This window comes from Filicampus tigris, chromosome 2, assembly GCF_054856515.1.
Source record: "Filicampus tigris isolate MCC_2025a chromosome 2, RoL_Ftig_1.0, whole genome shotgun sequence".
NCBI lineage: Eukaryota > Metazoa > Chordata > Actinopteri > Syngnathiformes > Syngnathidae > Filicampus > Filicampus tigris.
Genome location: NC_141218.1, coordinates 7,089,816 through 7,114,407, shown reverse-complemented (window position 1 = coordinate 7,114,407; position 24,592 = coordinate 7,089,816). Strand labels below are relative to the sequence as shown.

Below are 24,592 nucleotides of genomic sequence, written 5' to 3'. Positions count from 1 at the left end.
CTTTTCCATACGGAACAGAGCGTCAGTATTGTTGGCTAATAGACGGACACTTGAAGCTGTAGCACATGCCACGTCACGTGACTTGACCGCAGGACAATGGCGGAAAAGGTCGTGTTGGAGAAATCTTCCTCTTTCATGGACCCTTTTAAAGGCGTCTTGTTGACATATTTGATACCGGAATCGTGCTACGATGAACTTTTTCTCAATTTCAATTTTCTAGATGGTGAGTGGCAAGTGTTGAGTGTTATTTAGTCTCTTAAACAGCCGCTAATTTGTGTTCCCCCAAACCCAAATGCACCTTTGGAGAGAGAATGGTGAATGAAAGAAAGTACATGCCCCTTTGGGGATCTTGAACTTTTGCTGTGTATGTTCTGTGATTCATTTAGCTATCATTTCAAATGCATTTCCCTGCAGTAGTAGCACCACTTGCCTCAAATGCAGAAGACTGTCTCATATTTTGTTCGTATTTTGTGTTTCAGTACCATGTTTAAAGATTTTACTCAGCAAAGTCCTGGGGATCGGCATCATCCTGGGATCAGTGATGGGTAAGACACCTTTCATACACCTCCATACAAATTATTACACTTTAAAATACCTACAACGGAGCGATATTATGTCATAACAATGGGCGATTATTGAAAAAAAATAATCACAATTATTTTGATTAATATTGAAATCACGATTGATTAAAAGTAAAAACGATTAACTTAGCAGTAGTAAATTTAGTATTTATTCAACTACCAAAAGTACTCAAAACAACCATCACAGCCTCATGCCCATTCAACCCTGCACGTTGAACGGTTTTTTTTTTCTTGAACACGCTATTCTTTTTGTCAAGTACATGCTCTTGTAAATATTATATAAATATAATCTAATACCTTTGCTGCATCGCATCATTGCACACATCATCGCCCTTATGTCTTTATCTTATATATTTATTTATCTTGTTGTTCTGTTTTTATACTCACTAGTCTTGGGACTTACTGGGTATTGTATTTTGTGCCATATAATGTAGAAATGTGTACAACAATCAAAATCCCTTGAATCCTTGATGTATCCACTTTAAGTATAACTTGAAAGAACGACCAGAAAATAAATATCTTTATCTTTAAGCAGTTAAAAGTTTACTGTCAAACTACAGATTAAACTGACAATTACTCATTGCATATTTAAAACAACTACATAGTTTGACGGCAGGGCCGCTAAATGCAAATAAACGGGGCAGGTATTTAAAAAAAAAAAACAAAACTCATTTGACTCACTTGTCGTGTTCCCAGTGAAGCTGCCTCAGATCCTGAAGATGATGGGCGCAAAGAGCGGCGAGGGCCTGAGCTTCCAGTCGGTGCTCCTCGAGCTGCTGGCCGTCACGGGAACCATGGCCTACAGCATCACCAACAAGTTCCCCTTCAGGTGGGCACCCCGCTCAGGCCGCACGGTCACAGAGCCGCGCTTTGTTTGAGGAAAACGTTGTTGTGTGCGTCACGGCAGCGCTTGGGGCGAGGTGCTCTTCCTCATGCTGCAGACGGTCACCATCGGCTTCCTCATTCAGCACTACGCTGGTAGAAGCGGCAGAGGTGAGACTGAACATGAGCAAGTCGAGGAATTGAAATGATTGCACTTTGTACACATTCTAAAAGACGTGGAGGGGGGGGTCAAACTGTTTCAGGAAAAATGATGTACGTTCTATAAAAAGTGGCATACAGTCGATGTTTTTTTTTGGGGGGGGGTTGTTACATCTCAAGAAAGTGTGAATGTTATCCAAATAACTTTGAAACGTTACCAGGGAAGTCATGAAGAAACGTAATGCCAATGCGAATAAAGTTTTAAAGAAAATTAGTCTGAAAATTGGAAACAAATTCTACAAGAATAAGGTGACAATGGAGTAGGAATACTAAGAGGTAAATCTGTGTTTTTCCTCAAAAGAAAGTTGTCATATTTTGACAGAGAAACAAGTGGTTTGTTGTAATCTTATGTGAGTACTGACATTTTTTTTGTGGCGGGTGAGAAAAAAGCTGTATTGACCAATTGTTTTTGGCAGGTTTCCTTTTTCTGATTGTATACTTTGGTCTGCTGGTCGCCGTGCTGTCTCCAGTCACCCCCATGTCGGTGATAACCACCTTGCAGGCCTCCAACATGCCTGCCATCATCGTCGGCCGGGTAGGCACCGTCACATTTACGGCAACTAGAAAACGTATTTTCAAATTTTACCGAGATAAAGGCAAGACTCAAACTATATATATTTATTATATTTATTTTATATATATATATATATATATATATATATATATATATATATATATATATATATATTAGAAAAAAAATTACAATAAGAAGTGGTAATACTTTGACAGTAAGGTTTCATCTTTTTAAGAAACAAAAATCAGTGTTTTGTGAATAGATGTATAATTCTTTGAAAAGTTGAAAACACTTTTGGTGGAAATAAATTAAAACTATTACTGCATATGAAATAAAAGTCAGATGGTTATTAGAGTTTTGCTACTGCGTATGTGTTTTTGTGTGTGTGTGTTCCAGCTGATTCAGGCAGCTACTAACTTCCGCAACGGACACACTGGCCAGTTGTCGGCCATTTCCGTCTTCTTGTTGTTCGCCGGATCGCTGGCGCGCATCTTCACCTCACTGCAGGTAGCGGCCTTTTTTTTTTTTTTAATGCACTCTGGTTCCACTTTATGTGAATTGAATAGAAATATCCTGACGACGCACTACAAACAATAATGTAATTTGATGAAAATGAAGTCAGAATTATATGAAAGTCGTACTCTTATTTACCCATGTTTAGAGCAAATTTTATACACGAAGCCAACTCAATGTGCTTCACACAATTAAAAACAATCAAAAAGACAGATTTTTGTGAAAAAGGTGGAATTTTCCTTTTCAATCAGGGAGTTCTTTTCACTTGGTTGCAATTTTTTTTTTCTTCCCTTTGGTCAAACCTGTCTTTGTTGCACGTGTCCGCAGGAAACGGGCGACACGCTTTTGGCCTTCACCTTCGTCATCTCCTCGGCGTGCAACGGCATCATCGCCCTGCAGGTCCTCTACTACTGGAACAGCTCGGCAGAGCGCAAGAAGAAGAAAAAGAAGAAGAAGAGAGAGTAGGCAAAGAATCCCTCGCCATCTACGGAGCAATTCTCGAGTTATAAGTTATCTGGCAAACTTGACGAGAAACACAGCATGACCCCCCCCCCCCCCCCCAAAAAAAAAACCAACACAAATTGACATTCCTCAAGTAAAGAATTCTGAATGTGATCATGAATAAACGTGTACAAAGCCTGGGTGATTTGCTGTCTTTGTTGGTCAGTTCACACACTTATTTGACTGAGTTCCAACGTTTTTGGAAGCGGCACGTGTTCCAACACTGCGTGTGTGTTTAATTAATGTACCTTGCACGTTGGCCCTGCTGAGCCAATCTCTTATCTGTGCGCCTGAGTTTAAAGTAGGGTGGAGTTATTAGCACCTTATGCTCACATCTTGATAATAATATATAAAAAAATAAAATAAATGTGCACTTCTTTGCCCCCCCCCATTTTTTTTCCCACAATTTGTAATCTGAATATCTGAGTAACTACACATCCTTGGCAAATTGAAAATGGAATAAGATTAGATAGAAAAAAAGTTAATGTGAACACATCTCATTAAAATTTGATGTCATGTTATTGAGGACACTTTTATTTTAATTGCACTGGAATAGTATTCATAAGAGCAAAAATGTGCAGTCAATAATGTAAAATGATTTCATAATGTGCATTTGAGTGTTTGTGTCAGTCTTAAAAGTGGAAGTCAACCCAAACATATTTTTTCAAGAATATGTTCTATGCAAGCACACTAGTTGAAACAAGGCCTTCTGATAAATATTGCGTTTGTGGAATAAGAGTTAATCCACTTGTTTTTAGCCATCTCCGGGGGCGGCCATTTTGTCATTTCTGTCGACTGAAAATGACATCACAACTGCTCAGGGCTCAGATAACGACCAATCACGGGTGACCTGTTTTCTGAACCTGAGCCGTGAGCAGTTGTGATGTCATTTTCAGTTGACAGAAGTGACAAAATGGCCGCCCCCTGTGATGGCTAAAAACAAGTGGATTTTGCTGCTTAACTCAAATTCCACAAACGCAATATTAATCAGAATGACGAATGTTTGAACTAGTGCTCCTGCTGGGAACATAGTCTTGAAAAAAATGTGTGTTTTGGTTGATTTCAACTTTAAGTTTTGTTAATCGTAAATATATTGTCAACAATATTCGCCCGCAAATAACTAATTGTTGTAAGGGATTACTATTTTTATTACAACTTTGTGTATAATATGTTAAACATATTAAATTTAAATTTCAATGTAAAATATACTTTATTATAATGCCGATCGATTTAGGAAGAAAGAATGTTTAGTATTAGATTTTTCGATTAGATATTGTGAAAGCCAAGATTATCCAATAAAATGTTTTTTAATCAACAGTTTTTATTTTTAAATACAAAGCCCTGTTATGCCTAAACCAAGTAGTCTGTGTTTTTTAATGAACATTTCCATACACATTTTCTTGTTTTTAATAGTACTATCAGTATCAGTACTAATTGTATATTGACTGTTTACAATATGACTTAAGGTCCAATGAGCATGCGAGTGATAAAGTCGACTGAACTTTGAAATGTTTAATGATTGAAACAGAAGAGAAATGGCGGAGGTAAACCTTTTGCATAAAGGGACGTCTTTGCTGGATCCTTTTGAGGGGCCTTTGTTGGAGTATTTGCTGCCGGAGTCATGTTTCGATGCCTTTTTCCGGCGCTTCAACTTTATGGACGGTAAGTACGTGCTCCTACTCAACCAACGTCACTGGGGTACGTTCACAAGATGGTAAACAATACATCAGCAATGCTCGTGTGCTTGGTGTAATGATTGACGTGTCACCACCACCCAACGACTGCATCAGGATTTCTGTAGGTGTCAGCAAATCTACTTGAATGTTTTTTAACGCAACTTAAATTTAGTGCCCATGTCTTACTGCATATATACACAGACGTGCGCACACCCATACAAGGATACATACGTGCATATATACTGCCGTCAGTCGATTACATTTTTAAATTATAATTAATCGCATGAGTAACTCTTGATTAATCACCTGTTCGAGATGTAAAATACATTTTTTCCAAAGTTTTTCATACTCTTGTTAATTAACAAAATTGGACTACTATGTTTACCTAATACAAATATTTTTTTTGTTAATTGACACAGTAATTTCTCAGTAATTTATAATTATTTGAAATTAAAACGATATGCTACACAGTTAATAGAAGTGTGAAATGAGTAAGTTTGTGTTGAGTTCATTTTTCTACCACTGGATGGCATTAGTGTTTCATATTGAATGTTGGTGACAGGAACAGAATAGTTTTCTTTTCAAATTAAGAGAAAATTAATTGGAACATAAAGGAACGTGTGTATGTATATATATATATATAAACATAAATACATAAACATAAAAATATAAACACACCGCGAGTCTGAAAAGCAACTTGGAGTCACTCCAAGTGACAAGACCGGAATGCACTCAGCTCTTAGCTCTCAAAGGGGTCTGGGAGTTCCCACGCAGACCCCTTTTAGAGCTGTAGCAAACTAGCTCAGTGCTAACTGCTAACCAGCAGCATACAAATAGTGTTTTGATTGAATGAATGCCTCTGGACATTGTAATTAACGCTTTTTAATGACCTGCGGAAACCCTGTGCAAGAGCAAGGTCTGACCCAAACCCCACCCACAGCCCTTAAGTATCAAGTGCAAAAATCCGTGGGTCTTTCTCTTTCAGGGTCATGTCTGAAGATTCTGCTCAGCAAATGCCTGGGGACCGTCATCATCCTGGGATCAATGTTGGGTATGCTGCTTAACTTCATTTGTTTCTTTAAAGCAGGGCGGTCAAACTTTTGTGCCGCCACATTTGAGTTTTAACACAGAGGGGGTAAATATGTTCAGTAATTTATTTTAAATAAATGCGTTCTGATTTATTTTTAAATTTAATATTTTATAAGCAAAATGATGTATGTCATATTTACTATTTTTTAATTCAGTAAACTGAATACATAATTTTGGGAATATTTTTTTTTTTTGTAATCCATGTCAAACCATAAATTAGTTGATTTGAATGATAAATTGATTGTGTGTCCTCCAGTGAAGCTGCCTCAGATCGTGAAGCTTGTGGGCGCCAAGAGCGCCGAGGGCGTGAGCTTCCTTTCGCTGCTCGGTGAGCTGCTCGCCATCACGGGGTCGCTGGCCTACAGCGTGGCCCACAGCTTCCCCTTCAGGTGAGGCCCGTGACGACGTAGCGACCGAGCGGCCGCTGGGAATCGACTCACCTGTCGCTGACGCGTGTGTCGCGGCAGCGCTTGGGGCGAGGCGTTCTTCGTCATGCTGCAGACGATCACCATTGGCTTCCTCATTCAACACTATGGAGGGAGAACTGGCAGAGGTGAGACTAAATGAACTACTTGTAAGATTACTTTGAGCTTTTGTTCGTAATGCAGTGGTCGCAGTCGTCGTCAGTAGTGTGGCGTTTTATTCAAGCGAAAGTCAACGCAAATTTTTTTTTTTTTTTCAAGAATATGTTGTATGGAATCCCACTAGTTGAAACAGGGCATTCGGATAGATATTGCGTTTGTGTTAATCCACTCGTTTTTAGCCATGTCTGGGGGCGGCCATTTTGTCTTGGGTCGACTGAAAATGTCATCACAACTGCTCACAACGACCAATCACGGCTCGGGTAGAGAAAACAGGTCAGCCGCGATTGGTCGTTGTGAGCAGTTGTGATGTCATTTGGAGTCGACAGAAGACAAAATGGCCGCCCACGGAGATGGCTAAAAACGAGTGCATTTTTCTGCTTAAATTATATTCCACCAACGCAAAATTAATCAGAATGCCTTGTTTCAACTAGGGAACATATTCTTGAAAAAATGTTTGTGTGGACTTCCGTTTCAAGTAACTTCTTAGATGAGTTGCTTATGTGAGTGGTTTTACGGCAACTTACTTTTGCTGGGTGGCGGTTTCGGACGTGTATTATATGCGGATGCACAGGGCAGCTTATTAGGTTGGAATTTTACAAAGAACAAAGTTGCAATATTGAAAGATAGGGAGAGGAAAAAAAGGTTTTGCAAAAGTCAAAATTAAAATATTGCAGGAATAGGGACCGTAATTTCCGGACAACAAAACGCACTTGATTAAAAGCCAAAATAGCTCAATTTAGCCATGAAAACTAATTTGTACATACGTTGGCACTTTGCGATTTCATCGGCCCACGGATGGGTTTTCCTGTTGTGTTATTCAGTCCACCACCCTGCTATATAATTTTCCAGGCATCCGCCTTCTTTTATGTATTCCAACTTCCATAATTCGGTGCCAGTAGCACATAAAAAGAGTCTGACCATTGAGGAGAAAAATTCAAAGCGGTACAGTATCTTTAAAAAGAGACCAAAGCTATGCTGATATTCCAAATAGTTGAAGTGCAGCTTCAAATGCACCTTTTTAGGCTTTCGAGTAAAAATGCCAGGTGGAATTGCAAAGGGAAAACAGCAGCGGGTCTTCACGTGATATTTGCACTCATTTATGGCGCTTCATGGCCGTACTTGCTGTCCCGTTGTCTCTTGCCAGCGATGATGTGAGTCGATCGCCAATTAAACAACAGAGAGAGATGTGTCGCACTGCAGAGAAGGCTGGATTTATGGCACTCGTTCCCAGAACTCATCAACTCAAGATGCTTCTTTTCGCTCTCAATTGCTCCTTAAACAGCCACGCACCGCTAAACATAAGATTTCCGCATTTCTCTCTTCAGGCAGTCCGCTCCGCCGTCACGCGTGCGCACTCTAACCGCAAATTACTGATGGATATTCCTTATGAGGGCAGACTCCGACAGTTTCATTGGACCACTGTGACGTGTTTGGTCATTTCATTGGTCAGATGTGACGAGACTATGGGTAAATCTGTTGACGGCTTGAAGCTCGTCAGTAAAAATTCATAGAAATGCATTCCTTAAAAGCCGCATGGTTGAAAGAGTGTGGAAAAAGTAGCGGTTTATAGTCGGGAAATCTCGTGTTAAAGGAAGACAATTTGGAAGCCAGTTGAGTTTACCACTTTGGCAGGGGCCGTTTGTCCATATTGAAATTGGTGATCTGCCGCCCTCTGCTGGTCGCTGCCGTTATATCTATACCATATACCATTTGCGCATCTTGTGTACAGGCGTGCTGCTCGTGTTGCTCTACTTTGGCGTGCTGTCCTTCCTGCTGTCTCCACTGGCACCCGCGTCAGTGCTCACCGCCATGCAGGCCTCCAACATGCCCGCCATCATCGTCAGCAGGGTCGCTCGGCCAAAACTTTCCCAAAATAATGACCACCTGTTGTACTTTTCTTGCTTTATTTATTTTCAATTTGGCGGCCAATCGTGTTTGCAGGTTATTCAGGCGGCCACCAACCTTCGCAACGGACACACGGGCCAGTTGTCCGCTCTTACTGTCACCATATTGTTTGCCGGCTCACTCGCACGCATCTTCACCTCAGTGCAGGTACGTGCAACAAAAATGATGTTATGTGCATTTTCATTCTCAGACACTCACTTTACATACTTCCAAATTCCAATTTGATTCTATATCAGGATGAGCAATTTAAATGAGGGAGGGGGCCACAATTTTTCATCAGTGCTACTGGGAGGGCCCACATAGGACGCAATTCCTAACCGGATGTATGACAAAAATGACATTTTGAATATGGTCAAAATGCGTGCTCTTAATATATTTCATTTTTCATGATACGTTTCTCAATGCGTGTATGAAAGCTCCACTATGCAAACCCAAAAACAAAGGGTTTGCAGCAAACAACAAAATAACCACATACTGTGATTTTTTTTACAGTGCAAAAAAGGCTCTTGCATAAAAACGACCATCCAAGGACGACACAAAACTGCAGAACAGCAAACCAACATGAATTCCTAACTCATTTTGTAATTTTTTTTTTTTTCACGAAAATTAACTCACTCAAAATGTTCATACTATTCAGATACAAAGTTTGTCCGCATGCCATTCCAAATCCACAAAAATATTAATTGGCCTATTCACTTTGTAGGAAAAGTCAGTTGAAGGCCCAGTGCCAGCACAACCAAACCAGGCCTGCCGTCAAGTGGTGAATGGGTTTATTACAATTTAAAACTATATAATTGAACCCCACTGGGATGGCCTGCAAATCGAGAACATTTACATATAATTGACGCCCAAAATCTTTTAACAGTAAATCCAAAAAACAAAAAATGAGCGTTTTCTCCCCTCCAAAATAAACAAATCCATGTGATTCTGAGCTGTTAGTTTTCAGGTTGTGCACTTGAAGAAACATGTGTATAACCCCCCCACTCAGAAAGTTCAATAAAAAGAATTTTGTATATATATATATATATATATATATATATACATATATATATATATATAACCCCCCAGCCCCCCCCCTCTAAAATCTTTTTTTTTTTCTTTTTTCTTTCCCTCCAAATTACTCAAAGGGCCGCTCACAGTTTGGTTGTGGGCTGCCAATTTCCCATCCCAGTTCTACATTTGATCTAATTTCAAATTAATGTTTGCAGGAATGACAAGTTTTCAGTTTGGCTGTATTTTGTTCCAGGCAGGTGTGTTCCACTATTACATTTACCATATAATATGCAAGTGAAGCTAAGGCTTGGATAATGGATAGATAGATGGCTGGATGATAACTGCAGAAGAAGTCAAATATATTTTTAAATGCAATACTTTTGATGAAATTCAATTTTTTTTTTTTAAAGTAAATGAGTACAATCAGTTAATCACAATCACAATTCGCACACAATTCCAGTTGTTTTTATTGACTTCTCCATGGTTTGGGTTTATGGTGCCGGTCTTAAGCTGTAACTGATCATTTATGCCCGCTAAGGATTTGTTTATTTTTGATGCGTGCGCCTTGCGTCCTCAGGAAACGGGCGACATCCTGCTGGTGGTCACCTATGTGGTGTCGGTGGCCTGCAACGGCCTTGTTGTGGCGCAGGTGCTCTACTACTGGAAGTCCACCAGAAAGTTCCTACAAGACCAGCGGGAGCCTACGCACCCGGGAAGTGATCGACATGTGCCCGAAACAATTTGATATCCACACGAAGGCCACGTGGACGCATCTCATCTGGTGTCTTGGATCCTTCCCGGTGGCATGGACAAGTACTTGAAGGTCTCCCGGAACGTGAAGAGAGCCTTCAAGGAGGAAGTGCTGGCCCGTATGAAAGAGGCGGCCAATGTGCTCAACGACGGAGTGGCGGAGCTTAACGCCATCAGGGAGGAGCTCCTGTTTCAAAGAATCCTTTTGTTGTTCAATTCAAGACGTACATTGGCCATAGAACTGCACTGCAACAAAATGCTGTTTTAGAAGAAAAAAGGTTACGTGAGTTAGTAGCTAGTTAACAGTTGTATTTCCTACATGTAAAGGCCAATCCGACGTTGGCCAACCGTGACCGACGTTTACAAATGAAATTTGCCGACCCGGCACGTCACGCTGGAAAAAAATACGCCCCAACGACAGACAGCGACGCTGACCGTTAAAGTACCTTCTGCGCACGCGTGAGATGTAATACCCTTCCATACCATCGGCGGCGGTAGTCACTATTGCTCATGGTTAGAAAAAGACAACAAAAACGTAAACAATGCATTCGGCTATATTCTTCGGTCACGATGAACTCCCACGCGAATGCAAGCCCTCACGCTCTTGACACAATATGGTGAAACTCTTACATTGTCAACCCTCGCACTTGTACTTGGAAGAAGATTAAGGCAGCAAAGGCATGCTCACTAAACTAGGGTTAGGGTTCAAATAAGTGTTTCAGCATAGGGTTAGGGTTTCAAATTGGGGTGTTAAAACTAGGGTTAGGGTTTCAAGATAGGGTTAAAGTTTCAAACTAGGGTTAAGTTTCAAATTTGTGTTTCAAGATAGGGTTAGGGTTTCATGACAAGGTTAGGGTTCCAAATTAGAGTTTCAAGATAGTGTTAGGGTTTCAAATTCAAGAATCAAATCAGGGTTAGAGTTTAAAATTAGGGTTCTAAACTTGAGTTAGGGTTTCAATTTGTGGTTTTAAAAAGGGTTAGGGTTTAAAATTGGGGTTTTAAACTAGAGTTAGGATTTCAAAGTAGGGTTTCAAGATTTAGGATTTGAAACTAGGGTGAAAGTTTCAAATTAGAGGTTTAAACCAGGGTAAGTGTTTCAAATTAGCATTCCAAACTAGGGTTACATTTTCAAATTACGTTTTTTAGGGTTTCAAACTAGGGTTTCAAATTAGTTTTACGGTTTGAAATTAGGGGTTTAAAATAAGGTTACGGTTTCAACGGTTTTAGAGTTGCAACCTATGGTTTGGGTTTCAATTTACGGGTTTAAACTAAGATTACGATTTCAAATAAGGGTTTCAATCTAGGGTTAGAGTTTTAAACTTGGATTAGGGTTTCAATTTAGGTTTTCAAAATAGGTTAAAGTTTCAAATTGGGGTTTTAAATTAGGGTTAGGGTTTCAAATTTGAGTTTCAAACTACAGTTATGGTTTCAAATCAGGGTTCTAAACTAGGGTTGGGGTTTCAAGATAGGGTTAGGGTTTCAAATTTGGTTTTCAAACTAGATTGAAGGCTTCAAATTAGAGTTTCAAAGTACGTTTGGGATTTCAGATTAGGGTTTTAAACAGGGGTTAGGGTTTCAAATTATGGTTTAAAACTTGGGTTAGGGTTTGAAATTAGGATTTTAAACTAGGGTTGGTGTTTCAAGTGAGTTTTAAACAAGGGTTAGGGTTTCAAATTAGGGTTTCAAGATAGGATTAGGGTTTCATACCAGTGTTAGGTTTTCACATTAGGGTTAGGGTTTCAAATTGGGGTTTTAAATTACGGTAAGGGTTTGAAATCTGTGGTTGAAGATAGGATTAGGGTTTCAAATTCAGGTTTCAAACTAAGGTTAGGGTTTCAAATTAGGGTTTAAAGGTAGGGTTAGGGTTTCAAATTCAGGTTTCAAACTAGGGTTAGGGTTTCAAATTGGGGTTCTAAACTAGGGTTGTGGTTTCAAGATAGTGTTAGGGCTTCAAATTTGGTTTTCAAACTAGATTGAGGGCTTCAAATTAGAGTTTGAAACTAGGTTTGGGATTTCAAATTAGTGTTTTAAACATGGGTTAGGGTTTCAAATTATGGTTTAAAACTGGGGTTGGGGTTTGAAATTAGGATTTTAAACTAGGGTTGGTGTTTCAAATTCGATTTTTAAACTAGGGTTAGGGTTTCAAATTGGGGTTTCAAGATAGGATTAGGGTTTCTAACTAGGGTTAGGTTTTCACATAAGGGTTAGGGTTTCAAATTGGGGTTTTAAATTAGGGTAAGGGTTTGAAATCTGTGGTTGAAGATAGGATTAGGGTTTCAAATTCAGGTTTCAAACTAGGGTTAGGGTTTCAAATTCAGGTTTCAAACTAGGGTTAGGGTTTCAAATTCAGGTTTCAAACTAGGGTTAGGGTTTCAAATTCAGGTTTCAAACTAGGTAGGGTTTCAAATTGGGTTTCAATATAGGGTTAGGGTTTCAAATTCGGGTTTCATACTAGGGTTAGAGTTTCGAATTAGGTCTTCAAATTAGGTTTAGGGCTTCAAATTAGAGTTTCAAACTAGGGTCGGGTATCAAATTAGGGATTTAAACTAGGGTTAGGGTTTCAAATTAGGATTTTAGACAAGGGTTAGGGTTTCAAATTGGGGTTTAAAGATAGGATTTGTTTTTAAACTAGGGTTAGGTTTTCGGATTAGGGTTTCAAGATAGGGTTAGGGTTTCAAATTGGGGTTTTAAATTAGGGGAAGGGTTTCAATTTTGGGTTTTGTACAAGGGTTAGGGTTTCAAAGTAGGGTTTCAAGATAAAGTTAAGAGTTTAAAATTAAATCTTCAAACTAGGATTATAGTTTCAAATGAGGATTTTAAACTAAAATTGGGGTTTCAAATTAGGGTTTTAAACTAGGGTTAGGGTTTCATATTAGGGTCTAAAGCTATGATTAGGGTTTCAAACTTAGGTCAGGTTTTCAAATTTGTGTTTTAAAGTAAGGTTTCAAATTAGTTCATCTTACAAATTAGGGTTTCAAGATAGAGTATCAAATTAGAATTTCAAACAAAGGTTCGGGTTTCAAATGAGGGTTTTAAACTAGGGTTGGGTTTACAAATTAGGGGTTAAAGGTAGGATTGGGGTTTCAAATAAAGCCTTTAAACTAGGGTTAGGGTTTCAATTTTGTGTTTTAAATTAGGGCTAGGGTCTCAAATTAAGGGTTAAAGAAACAAGGTGCAGGTTTGGCCAATCAGCATCCAGGCAGCCGGGTGACTCCAGCCCCGCCTCCCGGTGTTGAGCCAATAAAGAGGCAGCGTGGCAAAGGGCAAGATTACAGGACAACGGAGGTTTGTAGCACCTGCTTTAATAATCATTTTGGATTCTTCATTATCGTTGCTTTTTTATCTCACATTGAATTATGTCTTTGAATACAGTTACTTTTCTTAGAGCAGGTTTCTTCATTGTTCATTTTTTCAAAAAAGTCTTCATTTTAGTTTAATTTTACTATTACTTTTTTTTTTTTTTACATCTTTTTTCTTATATATGGTGTATTTGTCAAGCGCAAGATTAAAAAAAAGTGTCATTAAGTATTGAGCAATAAAGTACTTCCAAACAAACTGTTCAACCTTCCTTTTTCTGTACAGCCACACGTCATACCGAAATAAATACAGCTAAAAGCTGATGTACGATATTAAATGACAAAAACAAATGGCCATTTCGTTACAATAGTTAACCCTATATTGGTACACAGCAGATTTTTTTTTAACACTCACTTTGATTCCATCTCATTACTTTTCGTTAAACTACAATTACCTTGCCAGGGACCAATCAGCGCTAACCTGAAGGTAGCGATCAAACCTCCACAACATTCAGCAACCACCAGGGCACCGCAGCGTCGTCACTCCGGAAGGCAAAAGGAAACAACCCAAAAGACCTAATCGAACACAAAAGACATTGTGCGCGTGCGTGTGTGTGTGTGTGTGTGCGTGTACCAGAGCAGTCAAGCAAGCAACAAACGTCACACTCAACGCTCGCGACCGTCAACGTGTTGCCGCTCCAGTAGTTTCCTGCACAAAACGAAGCAGGCCATCATTTCCATCGCATACTTTCATACACAATATAAGTGGCTCCGAAAGAAAGACAAGACAAACCATTTGGCAATCCTGATGATTAGTTACTAACATGCGTACAATTAAAACTCAACACGCACGCACACACCCACCCGCGCACGCACACGCGCGCGCACACACAGCTCTTTGTACGAAACTTTTAAGTCAGCCTCAGCGCTTCCATGGCAACCACTTGTTGAAGCCTCGCTGCCTGTTGCTAGGTGATTGCAGCTACTGGACCAGAAAATCCCTCCATTGACACCCCCCAAACACACACACACACACCCCCTCCAAACCCCCAAGCACCCCCCATGGGCTCCAGCCAAAACAACACTGCCATTTATCTTTAATTTGACATGATTTTTAATTAATTCCAGCCTCAAATCTACATGAGAACATTTCTACATGCCAGAAGGAGTAAATAACTAATATGGAAATAAACTACTCAACCATTTGAAGGGTGGGCAGTGTGAGAATTAAACATGACTGTGATTGGCGTTTTCATGTCAGGTGGAAATTTTGAGACTTCTCAGTTTTCAAAATCACACCAGGAAGTTGCGTAACATTTTCAAAGCGGCATCTGCAATGATATTTTGTCAGACAAATTTAGGAGTAGGGTTTCTGTGCACTTTTTCCTTGTCAGAATTGTCGAACTTCACAGTTTTCGTCAACACACCAGTAGGGGGCATGTATCCACAAAGTATGTGCTTTCTTTACCTTTTCCACAGCTATTTACAAAATGGAGGGAAGAAAAACATTTTCCACTTCAAAATTCGACACAAAACGCCCAATAACGACAACATGAAAACATTTGTAAAAGTTTTGCTCATGTTTCATAAATACAAAGTGCATTGGGCAAGTTTGGAACACTTTTGGCTGGTAACTCTCTTAGTTGATTATGGAAACCCCTGGCCCCCCTCGCACTCTTTCCCGACCTCCATCCCCTCCCCTCGCCGACCGATTAGCCGGTGCAAGGGTTCTGGCCAATTTCCATGAGAAAGGCGGCGGTCGGTGAAAGGGTTAAGCCTGTGAGGACCAAGCAAAGCAGAAAGCAGCCCTCATTTTCTGCACAGCGGGGGTGGGGGGCGGGAGATCGGAACAAAGACGCCCGAGGGAGGAGCGGAGACTCCGGCTTTACTATATGCACCTGCGTGCTGAAAGGCGGCGGACAATGCGCCTCCGAAACGGCCAATTACGCGCGGGCCATCCACCACGTATGTGTGCGCGAGCGCGCGCGTGTACACAGCCTGTGCGTGTGCGTGTCTGTTGGTTGGGGGAGAAAGTGAATTTTAAAGAGGACAAAGATAAGAAAGTAAAGCTTGAAATCACCCCCCCCCCCCAGTTGACCGACATGTTCCCATGCAGCCAAGGCAATGACTGATACGTCATCCTCGATGTATGGGCATGACGTCATGTTTAAAGTGCCACTACATACACACGTGGACAAAATTGTTGTTACCCCATTATAAAGGACAGAAAAACACACCGTGATCACGGAAATATGTTGAAACTGAAAAAAAGGTATGAATTGAAAGTTGATCAATGAAAATCAGTCACCGCTTTTGCATAATTATTTAGAAAAAAATCATGAGCCAGGCTTAAACAGAAATGATGATAACCATAACTTGCTATTTTGTTGCACAACCAATGAGAATTTGTGTACCCTGCAGATAGCCAGATGCAGGCCCTACAACATGACAGAACCTTGCCTCCACATGAATAGTAGATTGGACACAGAAAAAAAGTACAAATTATTCCAATACCACATATTTTTTTAGTATTTGACTGGTGCATGAAAAAAAATCGCACCTTACAAACTTCATAACGCCGTATAAGAAAAAACGAGCCAGAAATAAACAAAATTCAACATACCACCACAGAAGAGTGAACAATATTAAAATCACTTCACACAACCACTCAGTTAAATTCAAGCTATATATGTATGTATATAAAAACACTGTTCTATTCCTCGAGTGTGAAACCCCTGCAACAAACAGTGCAGCTTTGAAAACCATGTTCAATTATTTGCACTAACATTTACAAATCCAACTAGTGGTTGCTTGCCTGAGAAAAGGCAGTCCAGTCGCTCGCCATCTTGTTGCCATTCTGTGCACTACACTTAATTGCTCCCAATCATCTTGACGTTTGACACCACAAACGAAAGCAAGCCGAAGCGAAACCAGCAGATGTAGTCATAACTTCACATACACCTGCTAATCGTTCAAAAACGGCGCTACTTCCGGGTATGGGCGTCACCAACATGCAAATAGGAAGTCATTTGACCTCGGCACCGCCCTTCAGCTTCCGGGGGGAGTTGGCGACGCCCTGTGGACAGTGGCATGGACAACAAAATGAAGCTCAAGAAAAAAGACATGACTTCAGGCTTTTATAACGTATCTCTTAAATATACAGTACGACTTATATATATATACATATATATGTATATATATATATAAGGCAACGAATTGTCAGGCCTTTTTAAGTAGCACGCATAAGACCATGTTAACTATGGCCTTTCCGTAAAACTTCATCTTCGTCCTTTGTAATTCATAACTAAACCCCTCATTTGCATTTTTAAACACCGTTATTTGTCTTACTCCACAACTCTTTTCAAAAGCTCATTACCACACATGCACTTTTTAATCCTTATGCAGTTTTCAAAAGCCTTACTATTCATAACTATTTGTAAAACACCCTTGATTTACATGTTTTTCTACTGTACAAGTCTTTTTTCAACAAATGTTTTGCTCCAGGCTACATGTCCAAGTAAACATAGTAAGCTGTCATTCTTCGTAGAGGATTAAAAAAAAAAAAAGTGCAAGTATTATTTACATACACACGCATATGTATACAAATGAAGACACCCTGACTTTTACTTTTTATTAATAGTCATGAAAGCCATAAAGATTTTTTTAATCAAAAAAGCATCAAGACTCTTAGTATAAGAGCCTAAAATGTGTACATTATTTACAAGAACGCTACATACAATAACTAGATCGCACAATGGTTTCTACAGAAAGGATAAAAAAAAAAAAAAAGTTAAAATTGTAAACATTCACACATGGTATTTAAAAAAAAAAATGTACAGTATATCGTTAGTAATGGATGGAGACAAACCAAATGTAGGTCCATAGCAGCATCTACATACTGTACAGTATATACAAACACGCATACTGTATATGATAGCCAATGGTTTGAGGGGAACTAAAGTTTTTAAAAAATGTGCTTGTTGGGTTGACAGCAGGGATTCACAACCAAATGATCCAATTTCACTTGGAAATTGAGGAGAAAAAAAAAAAAAGGCACGTCATTAAGAATGCTATACTCTTCCACTAGATGGCAGAAGGTACAATTAACCTGCCACCAGTTCGCATTCGCACAACAGGAAAGCACGTTTGTGAGTAAACTGATTAGTATTTTCAGCATGTGTACCTTTGTGACATTTAATGGTGTGCTGAGATTTTTCCTAATATAAAAGTCCAGCCAGGTTGGGTGCGACTGGTTTGGAAAGCGACTTAGTGGGCCACAGGTGAAGTTAAACAGCAAAGTTAGCAGGATACATCGACTTTACACATGAAATCTAATTGACAGGTGTGGGACGGACAGGCGAGAAAAGTGCTTCGCCGCCCTTGACGTAAAGCTACTCAAATGCAGCATTTCCAAACTCATCTAATTTGTTTTCTTAAAAAGCCCCCCCCCCCCCAAAAAAAAAAACCAAAACAACTAAAAGTGTATTAAAAGCAACAATGCTTCATGAAGACGCTCCGAAAGAGCGCCATTGACCGCGAGTGCAGATTGTCCCGTGCGGTTCGACTAGATGTGTGTTAGGGGTACGGTGCCGGTGAGGTAGTGCTGCTGGACGCCGCCGTAGCCCCTGGGAGCGGCTCCTCCTGCCGGGTCACCGCCGTCGCCGCCCCCTGGGATGTACATGCTGATCATGTCCCGCAGGTCGCCCTGCAGGGGGCCCCGGTGGTGGGTTGGCGTCGGGGGAGAGTGAGACACGGCTTCCGCTTTCACCATGGACATGGGGACCGGGCTGGGCTGCTGGGGGCTGCTGCTGTACGACATGGGGCTGCGGGGGGGATTTTGGTTACAATAGTTATTAGCGGATACATGCAAAAGGATCAATATATGCATGCTGTTTGCTGTTAGATGTGTCATAAGCAGCAGCATGCTAATTTCCGTTAGCCCGTCTATGGCGTTTTAGTATTTTTTTTATTTTTTTTTTTTAAATACATTTTAGTTGGTTTACAAATAAACATTTCACTGCGGAGAGTAGCAAGCATCTATTAGGGGCAAGGGTTTTAGGGTGAGGTCTTTATTTGCGCACAAATATTTTGTAGCATTAACATTTATGAAAGCATGCAAATGTGTATTTTAAAAATATATAAATAATTTATTTTATTTATATATATCAGCAGAAACTGCTACATGTATATTTGGATGGGCCTTTATTTGGGAGGAGGCTTTCTGGGCCAAAACATTTACCATATATATATATATATATATATATATATATTGTTTTTTTTCTTCCAATAAGAGGTCTTTGTACATTTACTTAGCTGCAGAGAGTAGTACCGGTAATTGTTCACCCTTAAAAGGGCTGGCTAAAAGGCAAACAAAACAAAAAAACTACCCAGTACTTGGATTAATTTGACCGACCTTTGTGTTGTTTAAAAAAAAAAAAAAAAAAAAAGTTGTTTTGCTCAAAACAACCCAAAAAGTTAATAGGGTCAAATTGACCGAATGTTGGGTTGGTCCAGTTTTTGACCAAAATTGGTTAATTTTGTCAAGTTAATTTTGACCCAGCAGTTTTAAGAGTGTTTATTAAGGGCACGGCCTTTATAAATGAATTTGCTCAACTGTAGCGAGTACCAGGTGTCCATTCAGGGTACGACATTTTTATTTTGTGAATGAGGCCTTTGATAACGATGCATCTATCATTTTATCTAATCAATACTCAGTATTTATTTACTCCATTGCCATTACCTGTTGCCCTTATTAGGGGTGAGGCATTTATCAGCAAAGGTCTTTATTTGTAGAGATGCATTTTTAATGTTTGTATACATTATATGAATATTACAATATGTGTTTACTCAACCGCAGAGAGTAGCAGGTGTCTATTAGGGCTAAGGTGTTAAGGTAGCACTGAGGCATTGTGGGTAAACAGACCACACACGCAGAATCAAGTGTTCCTGATCAACATTCCAGACACGAGCCCGGACGAATGTGGCGCACTCAGAACAAGTAGGACACACTTGGGCCTCTAATGCACATTGACGCTTAAAACAAAAATAATAAAAAAATATTTTTTTTCGATATTTATATTTTAAAAGAAAAAGTTTCAAAATGTTTGACAAAATGTGTGCAACAGTTTCTCCAAAGGCTCCAAAAGGTGCTATTTTGAATTTATAAACACTTACCATTTTTTTTCAATTATTCTGTGAGAAAGAAAAAAAAAAGGCCCATTTATAACATTTTATTTCACATACTGTGTATTAACTGTCAATTAAGTTTTGGGCACCAAAAAGAGAAACGTGTCACTTTTATTTGGCGCATTTTAGGTGATGTTTTGTTTTTTGAACATTAGAAAAAAAAAAAGACTGAAAGGACAAAATGTCACCTGAGACGTTTTCAAGTGTTAAAAAACGGATTGAAAATAAAGTGTTACTTAAAATACATTTTAAAATGGAGAAATATTTGTACAAGACTGAAGTCATTTTAAAATTAACTTATTTGCCTTTTTTTTTTTTAATTGTAAAAAAAAAAAAAATGGTGGACTTCAGGTGAGATTGCTTTTTCAGTCTTAGCTTTTTATGATTTTAAAGCAAGAAAGTGTCCGTTTTAAGATTTATTTAAAAAATAAAGGCATGAGGGCACTTTCGAGACATTTCTCCATAGCGAAATTAAAAAGGAAGAGTTTTTTTCCCCCCACTGACGCTCTTTCAAAAAAGTCTTGTGCATATAACGAAGTTGTCGGTGAGCTCACCTGTACGAGTTGTTTCCGTTCATGTAAGTCTGGGCGGCGGTCATGGCCGGGGGGTACTGGAGGGCCGACAGGTCGTAGCGGTGCAGCTGCTGCGTGTAGCCGAGCGCCTCGCCCTGCATTCCGGCGTAGCCACCCGCGGGGCCCCAGGCGTAGCTCTCCATCCTCGGGCTGGCGCCTTGGCCCTGCGCCGTCACCAGCAGGTTGCCGGGAGCCAACGGGTACTTGGGCACTTGCACCGCATCCTTCTTGAGCGCGGGCTTGCTCTTGCGCCGGGGCTTGTACTTGTAGTCCGGGTACTCCTTCATGTGCACGGCCCGCAGCCGCTTGGCCTCGTCGATGAACGGCCGCTTCTCGGCATCGCTCAGCAACTTCCACTCGGCGCCCAGCCGCTTGCTGATCTCGGAGTTGTGCATTTTGGGGTTCTCCTGGGCCATCTTGCGCCTCTGGCCGCGGGACCACACCATGAAGGCGTTCATGGGCCGCTTGACCTTATCCATGGGGTCGCCCCCGCCGGGAGCCTGCAAGATACTTTTGGAGCCCGGGTGAGGCACGCCGTTTCCCGGGGTCATGCTGCCCGGTGGGGCCGGTGACATGCCCTGCGCCGCGTGGTGCACCGGCTGCCCGCCGGGCTTCAACTCGTGTTCCATCATGCTGTACATGCTCGACGCTCAAGCTGAAGAGTTGAGGGCGACGCCGAGCTGACTTTCGCTTCTTGTGGGGGTCGCCGTGCACCTGGCCGGCAAAGTCCACCTGGTGTTCCCGCAGCTTGCGCGGGAGCACCGGGTGAACCGAGTTAACTGATTAGTCTCGACGCGTACCGGATAACCGTTTTCTTCAAGTCCGGCAACAACAACAAAAAAACACGCACAACTTTGTTTCGTCCTGTTTTTTTTTTTTTTTAAAGCAGACTCTTCGAAGACAAAAAAAAAATAGTTGGCTCTCTTCGCCGCAACTTGTTATTCTGAACCACTTGTTGTCCGAGCGCGCTCTCCCGATCAAGCCCAACTTCCACTCCCCCCCCCGCGCCGGCCCGCTCAGTCCCTTTCTCCAGCCGGCCTCCAGCCGACCAATCAGGAGTGAGCGCGACTATTAGCATCTCAAAGACTTTTTAGGGCGAAGGCCGAGCCAGCCAATATCTTAATAAGGGGGAAACGAGGAGAGATTTGCACAAATTCCAATTAAATAAGTCAGTCAATCCTTCATAACTACCGTCAACAAGCTTTTCTTTGAACTGGAAAACAAGGTCGACAGACCTAGTGGCAAGGGGGGCAGAAAGGGGGTGGCGAATTTCAAAATTTTAAAAAGCAGGGCAGGCAGGGGCGTCCAAACTTTTTCTTTCAAGGGCCACATACAGAAAAGTCAAAGAAAATTCTATGTACAGTATATCCAGTGGCGCCTTGAGATTCGAGCGATCATGCGGCCGATTTTCTGCTTTGACTTGGGAGCTCACACTTAAGATACGAGTGCTGTACGGTGGCATTCAACTCATCTCGACTCACATGACAAGAAGGAGCAGTTTGGCAAATTGTCAACAATTCATCCAAAATTTGAGCTCTTTATTAGCAAGCATACTTAGAAGTTTACTCTAAAACTAAATGGCAAATAAAAGAGAATTACATGTCTTAAGAATGCCCCCGCTAGCTTCATGCTCACACATCATTGGAAACGCCACTGACAGGCTAACGGATAGGATAGCAACGGATATTTTACAAAAGGTGGGGCAACACATGTAGACAGACAATATAACCATACTGACAGGCATATATTCTTTATCCTCTGCCAAAAATGACTACTACAATACCTTACTGAGTCACAGTAACTAAGATAATACATTCGAGTAAGACTAAATTTAAATATGTTAAAGATAACTATGGAAAATACATTTAAAAAAAACAGTAAATAAAAAATACATGTGAAATCAAATTTAATTAATTCAAATAAAAACAAATATTTCCAATTACACCAATATCTACATAAAATATCACATAATTACATTCAAAAGAAAATAAATAACCAAGATCAAAAATTCAAATAAAAGTATAAATGTAGAAATTACCGTTTTAATCGACCCACGTGGTCCCAGTCAATCTGACGTTCTCAACGCCGATTGGCTGTCGCCGACGAGGGATGGACCGGGACCACGTGGTTGATTAAGTATGCAGGACGGAACGTGGTGGCGGGTAGGCGATGCCCAGCTCTGCAAATTACTACATAAATTGGTAATGCAAATATGTTAACTAAACCAAATTTAATTATATATAAAATGACTCACATAAGAAATTCATATAAATACAACCTCAACTACGGATCCATCCATTATCCTAACCGCATATCACCAAAAAGGTCGCGGGCAGCCTCAACTAATACACGAAAATTAATATTTAAAAATGCATGAAAATAATTAAAACATTAAATACACATTTGATGGGTGAGCAACATTAACCCTTTCCATTCACCAACATCGGTGGACCAGCCAGGACAGCACTCATGTTGTGTTTGTACTATTAAGACTTTCCAGGGAGTGTTGAGTGTTTTTTCTGCCCGCTAGTGGCTCAACTTTACAAACAAATACAACAAACAACAAATACATAAAACCAATAAAAGAAGTTCTAAATTCTCCCGCTTCCTCGAGTATGGATGCGACGTCACATGACTTGCTTTTGCGTTAATGGGGTGACTCCTGACTCCCACGTTACGGAACTCACCGGATGGTTTCGGGGGGCACGGGGCTGGGGGTGGGGTGTTGATGGAAAGGATGGGAAATGTGAGGGAACAGAAATGAAGTGGGGATGAAATCAATAAGTAAGGATGGGCGCAATGATGGAGGCCGAAATGGAGGAGGGATGAAAAGGATGAAGGGATGGATGAGGAAAGGTTGGGGGGGCAGTGTTGTGTGTGTGTGTGGGGGGGGGGGGGGTGATTTGAGGGTGACAGGCCTCCCTGAATAGGCCTCTATTCTCCCCTCTGCTGGCTCCTCTTCTCATGCAAAGCAGGCTCCCGTTCAGCCTCCCAGCCATCCGTCACACAACAGAAAGAGCCTGGCAGACCCTTTACGAGCCTCCCACTCCGCATAATCCCCCCACCCAGCGCCCAACAGGGGGTGACAGGGGTGTGTGTGATGGGCCAGTAGGGGGGATGGGTGTGCGTGGGGCGTAGCTCCCAAAATGCCTCTGGAAGAAGAAGGGGCCACCTAGAACGACAGCGCGTTTACTTCGCACGGCTATGACCGACTCACTTGGGAAATTGCAGCACTCATAATAAAACTGAAATAAAGTAAAATTACTCAGCAATCCACATGGCAGGTCGTAGAAGTATTCACTATTCCTAAGAGGCGAAATAAAAAAAAAAATAAAATAAAATACATTTAACTAAAACGACTCCCGTACAGTATAAGACAAATGTACTTTGTAAATAAAATTACTGTAGCATAATAAGAATACATTTAAATAAAACTACCACAGCATGATAAAACTAAAATAAAGTTAAACAAATAAAACTACTGCTGTATAAGGAGATTTAAAACGGTCAAACTACTCACCATTTGATACAGTGTGTCGTAGCTAGCACCCATGGTGGTGCTGTGAAAAGAAAACAAACGTGCAGACAATAATGCAATAATGTAAACAAAATATTTAGTAGGAAAAAAAAACAAATTAAGTAAAACTACTAGCCATTTGATGTAGTGTGACACATACGTCCTTATAAGTTTGCCTTAACCTTAGTCCATCTTGTACTCCCAGTTATTACAAAAAAGTGAAATAGTTTAATTTGCCATCATCTTTTTTTCATATTTTGTCAAACAAGAGTACAGTATGTATGAATGAGTACCAGTACATTGAGGCAAAAGCACTCACCATTCTAGTATTGAGGGAGTCGTTGGCGATGGGGAACTTCCGCCCCCTTGTGGCGTCTATTTCCTTCTGCAGAAGTATTTAGCGATTTACGTGTACAGTATAAACGCTAGAAATAAACCGACCGTCTCGTTGGACTGCATTAATCTTGCTTACAATAAACTCCTATAGTTACTTAACAGGAATAATGCTTGGCATAATTTAAACATTTTAGTGACCTTCGACAGAGTTAGAGCGTCGTAGCGTAGAACTTTTTTTTCTCACCTGTGACTCATTTGAATGACAGACAGGGGCGTCCTCGGGTTACAAAATGCAGACGCTCGTTTAAAATGGCACCTATAAGCGCAGGATTCAGTTGATGCAGTTAGGTCGTCACTTTCAGTTTACAGAATGCATTGACGTCGTCGTCATCCTTTACTGCGAATTACCACAAATGTTAACATTTCATTGTTGTGTGTAAATGATTAGGCAATGATCGCAACAGTTTCCGGATTGAGCGCCAATCAGCTTTACGGAGTCCTCCACGACGGCAACTTTTGAGCGAATGAATTTGTGGCG

The 24,592-nt window shown here is 40.6% G+C and overlaps 3 protein-coding genes and 1 long non-coding RNA gene across 6 annotated transcripts; 2 read left to right on the top strand and 2 right to left on the bottom strand.

The window, feature by feature from the left end:
- The first annotated feature begins 16 nt into the window (after window positions 1–16).
- Window positions 17–3,206, top strand: mpdu1b (mannose-P-dolichol utilization defect 1b). Its single transcript, XM_086012079.1, has 7 exons — window positions 17–223; window positions 480–545; window positions 1,278–1,410; window positions 1,489–1,574; window positions 2,039–2,157; window positions 2,533–2,643; window positions 2,977–3,206. Exons 1-7 carry the CDS (start codon window positions 97–99, stop codon window positions 3,112–3,114), a joined length of 780 nt encoding a protein of 259 aa, XP_085868205.1. The 5' UTR covers window positions 17–96; the 3' UTR covers window positions 3,115–3,206.
- A 1,479-nt stretch (window positions 3,207–4,685) lies between these two features.
- On the top strand, window positions 4,686–13,702 carry LOC147151113 (mannose-P-dolichol utilization defect 1 protein-like). 2 transcript variants are annotated; one of them, XM_086024432.1, is made up of 7 exons: window positions 4,686–4,812; window positions 5,812–5,877; window positions 6,172–6,304; window positions 6,383–6,468; window positions 8,229–8,347; window positions 8,441–8,551; window positions 9,975–13,702. In XM_086024432.1, exons 1-7 carry the CDS (start codon window positions 4,686–4,688, stop codon window positions 10,140–10,142), a joined length of 810 nt encoding a protein of 269 aa, XP_085880558.1. In that variant the 3' UTR covers window positions 10,143–13,702. The 2 variants fall into 2 exon arrangements, with proteins under 2 accessions (XP_085880558.1, XP_085880559.1); XM_086024433.1 differs by lacking the exon at window positions 4,686–4,812 and adding an exon at window positions 5,614–5,742.
- LOC147151112 (uncharacterized) lies at window positions 9,847–16,417 on the bottom strand. Of its 2 annotated transcripts, none has more exons than XR_015085828.1 (3): window positions 16,259–16,417; window positions 13,899–14,152; window positions 9,847–10,406 (listed from the first exon to the last, which is right to left on the bottom strand). It is a non-coding gene; the product is annotated as an uncharacterized LOC147151112 (long non-coding RNA). The 2 variants fall into 2 exon arrangements; XR_015085829.1 differs by lacking the exon at window positions 16,259–16,417 and adding an exon at window positions 14,237–14,333.
- Window positions 16,418–17,060: 643 nt separating this feature from the next.
- Window positions 17,061–21,194, bottom strand: sox19b (SRY-box transcription factor 19b). The gene is made up of 2 exons (XM_086023969.1): window positions 20,184–21,194; window positions 17,061–18,266 (listed from the first exon to the last, which is right to left on the bottom strand). The coding sequence occupies exons 1-2, from the start codon at window positions 20,840–20,842 to the stop codon at window positions 18,008–18,010; spliced, it is 918 nt and encodes a 305-aa protein (XP_085880095.1). The 5' UTR covers window positions 20,843–21,194; the 3' UTR covers window positions 17,061–18,007.
- Between the last annotated feature and the right edge of the window lie 3,398 nt (window positions 21,195–24,592).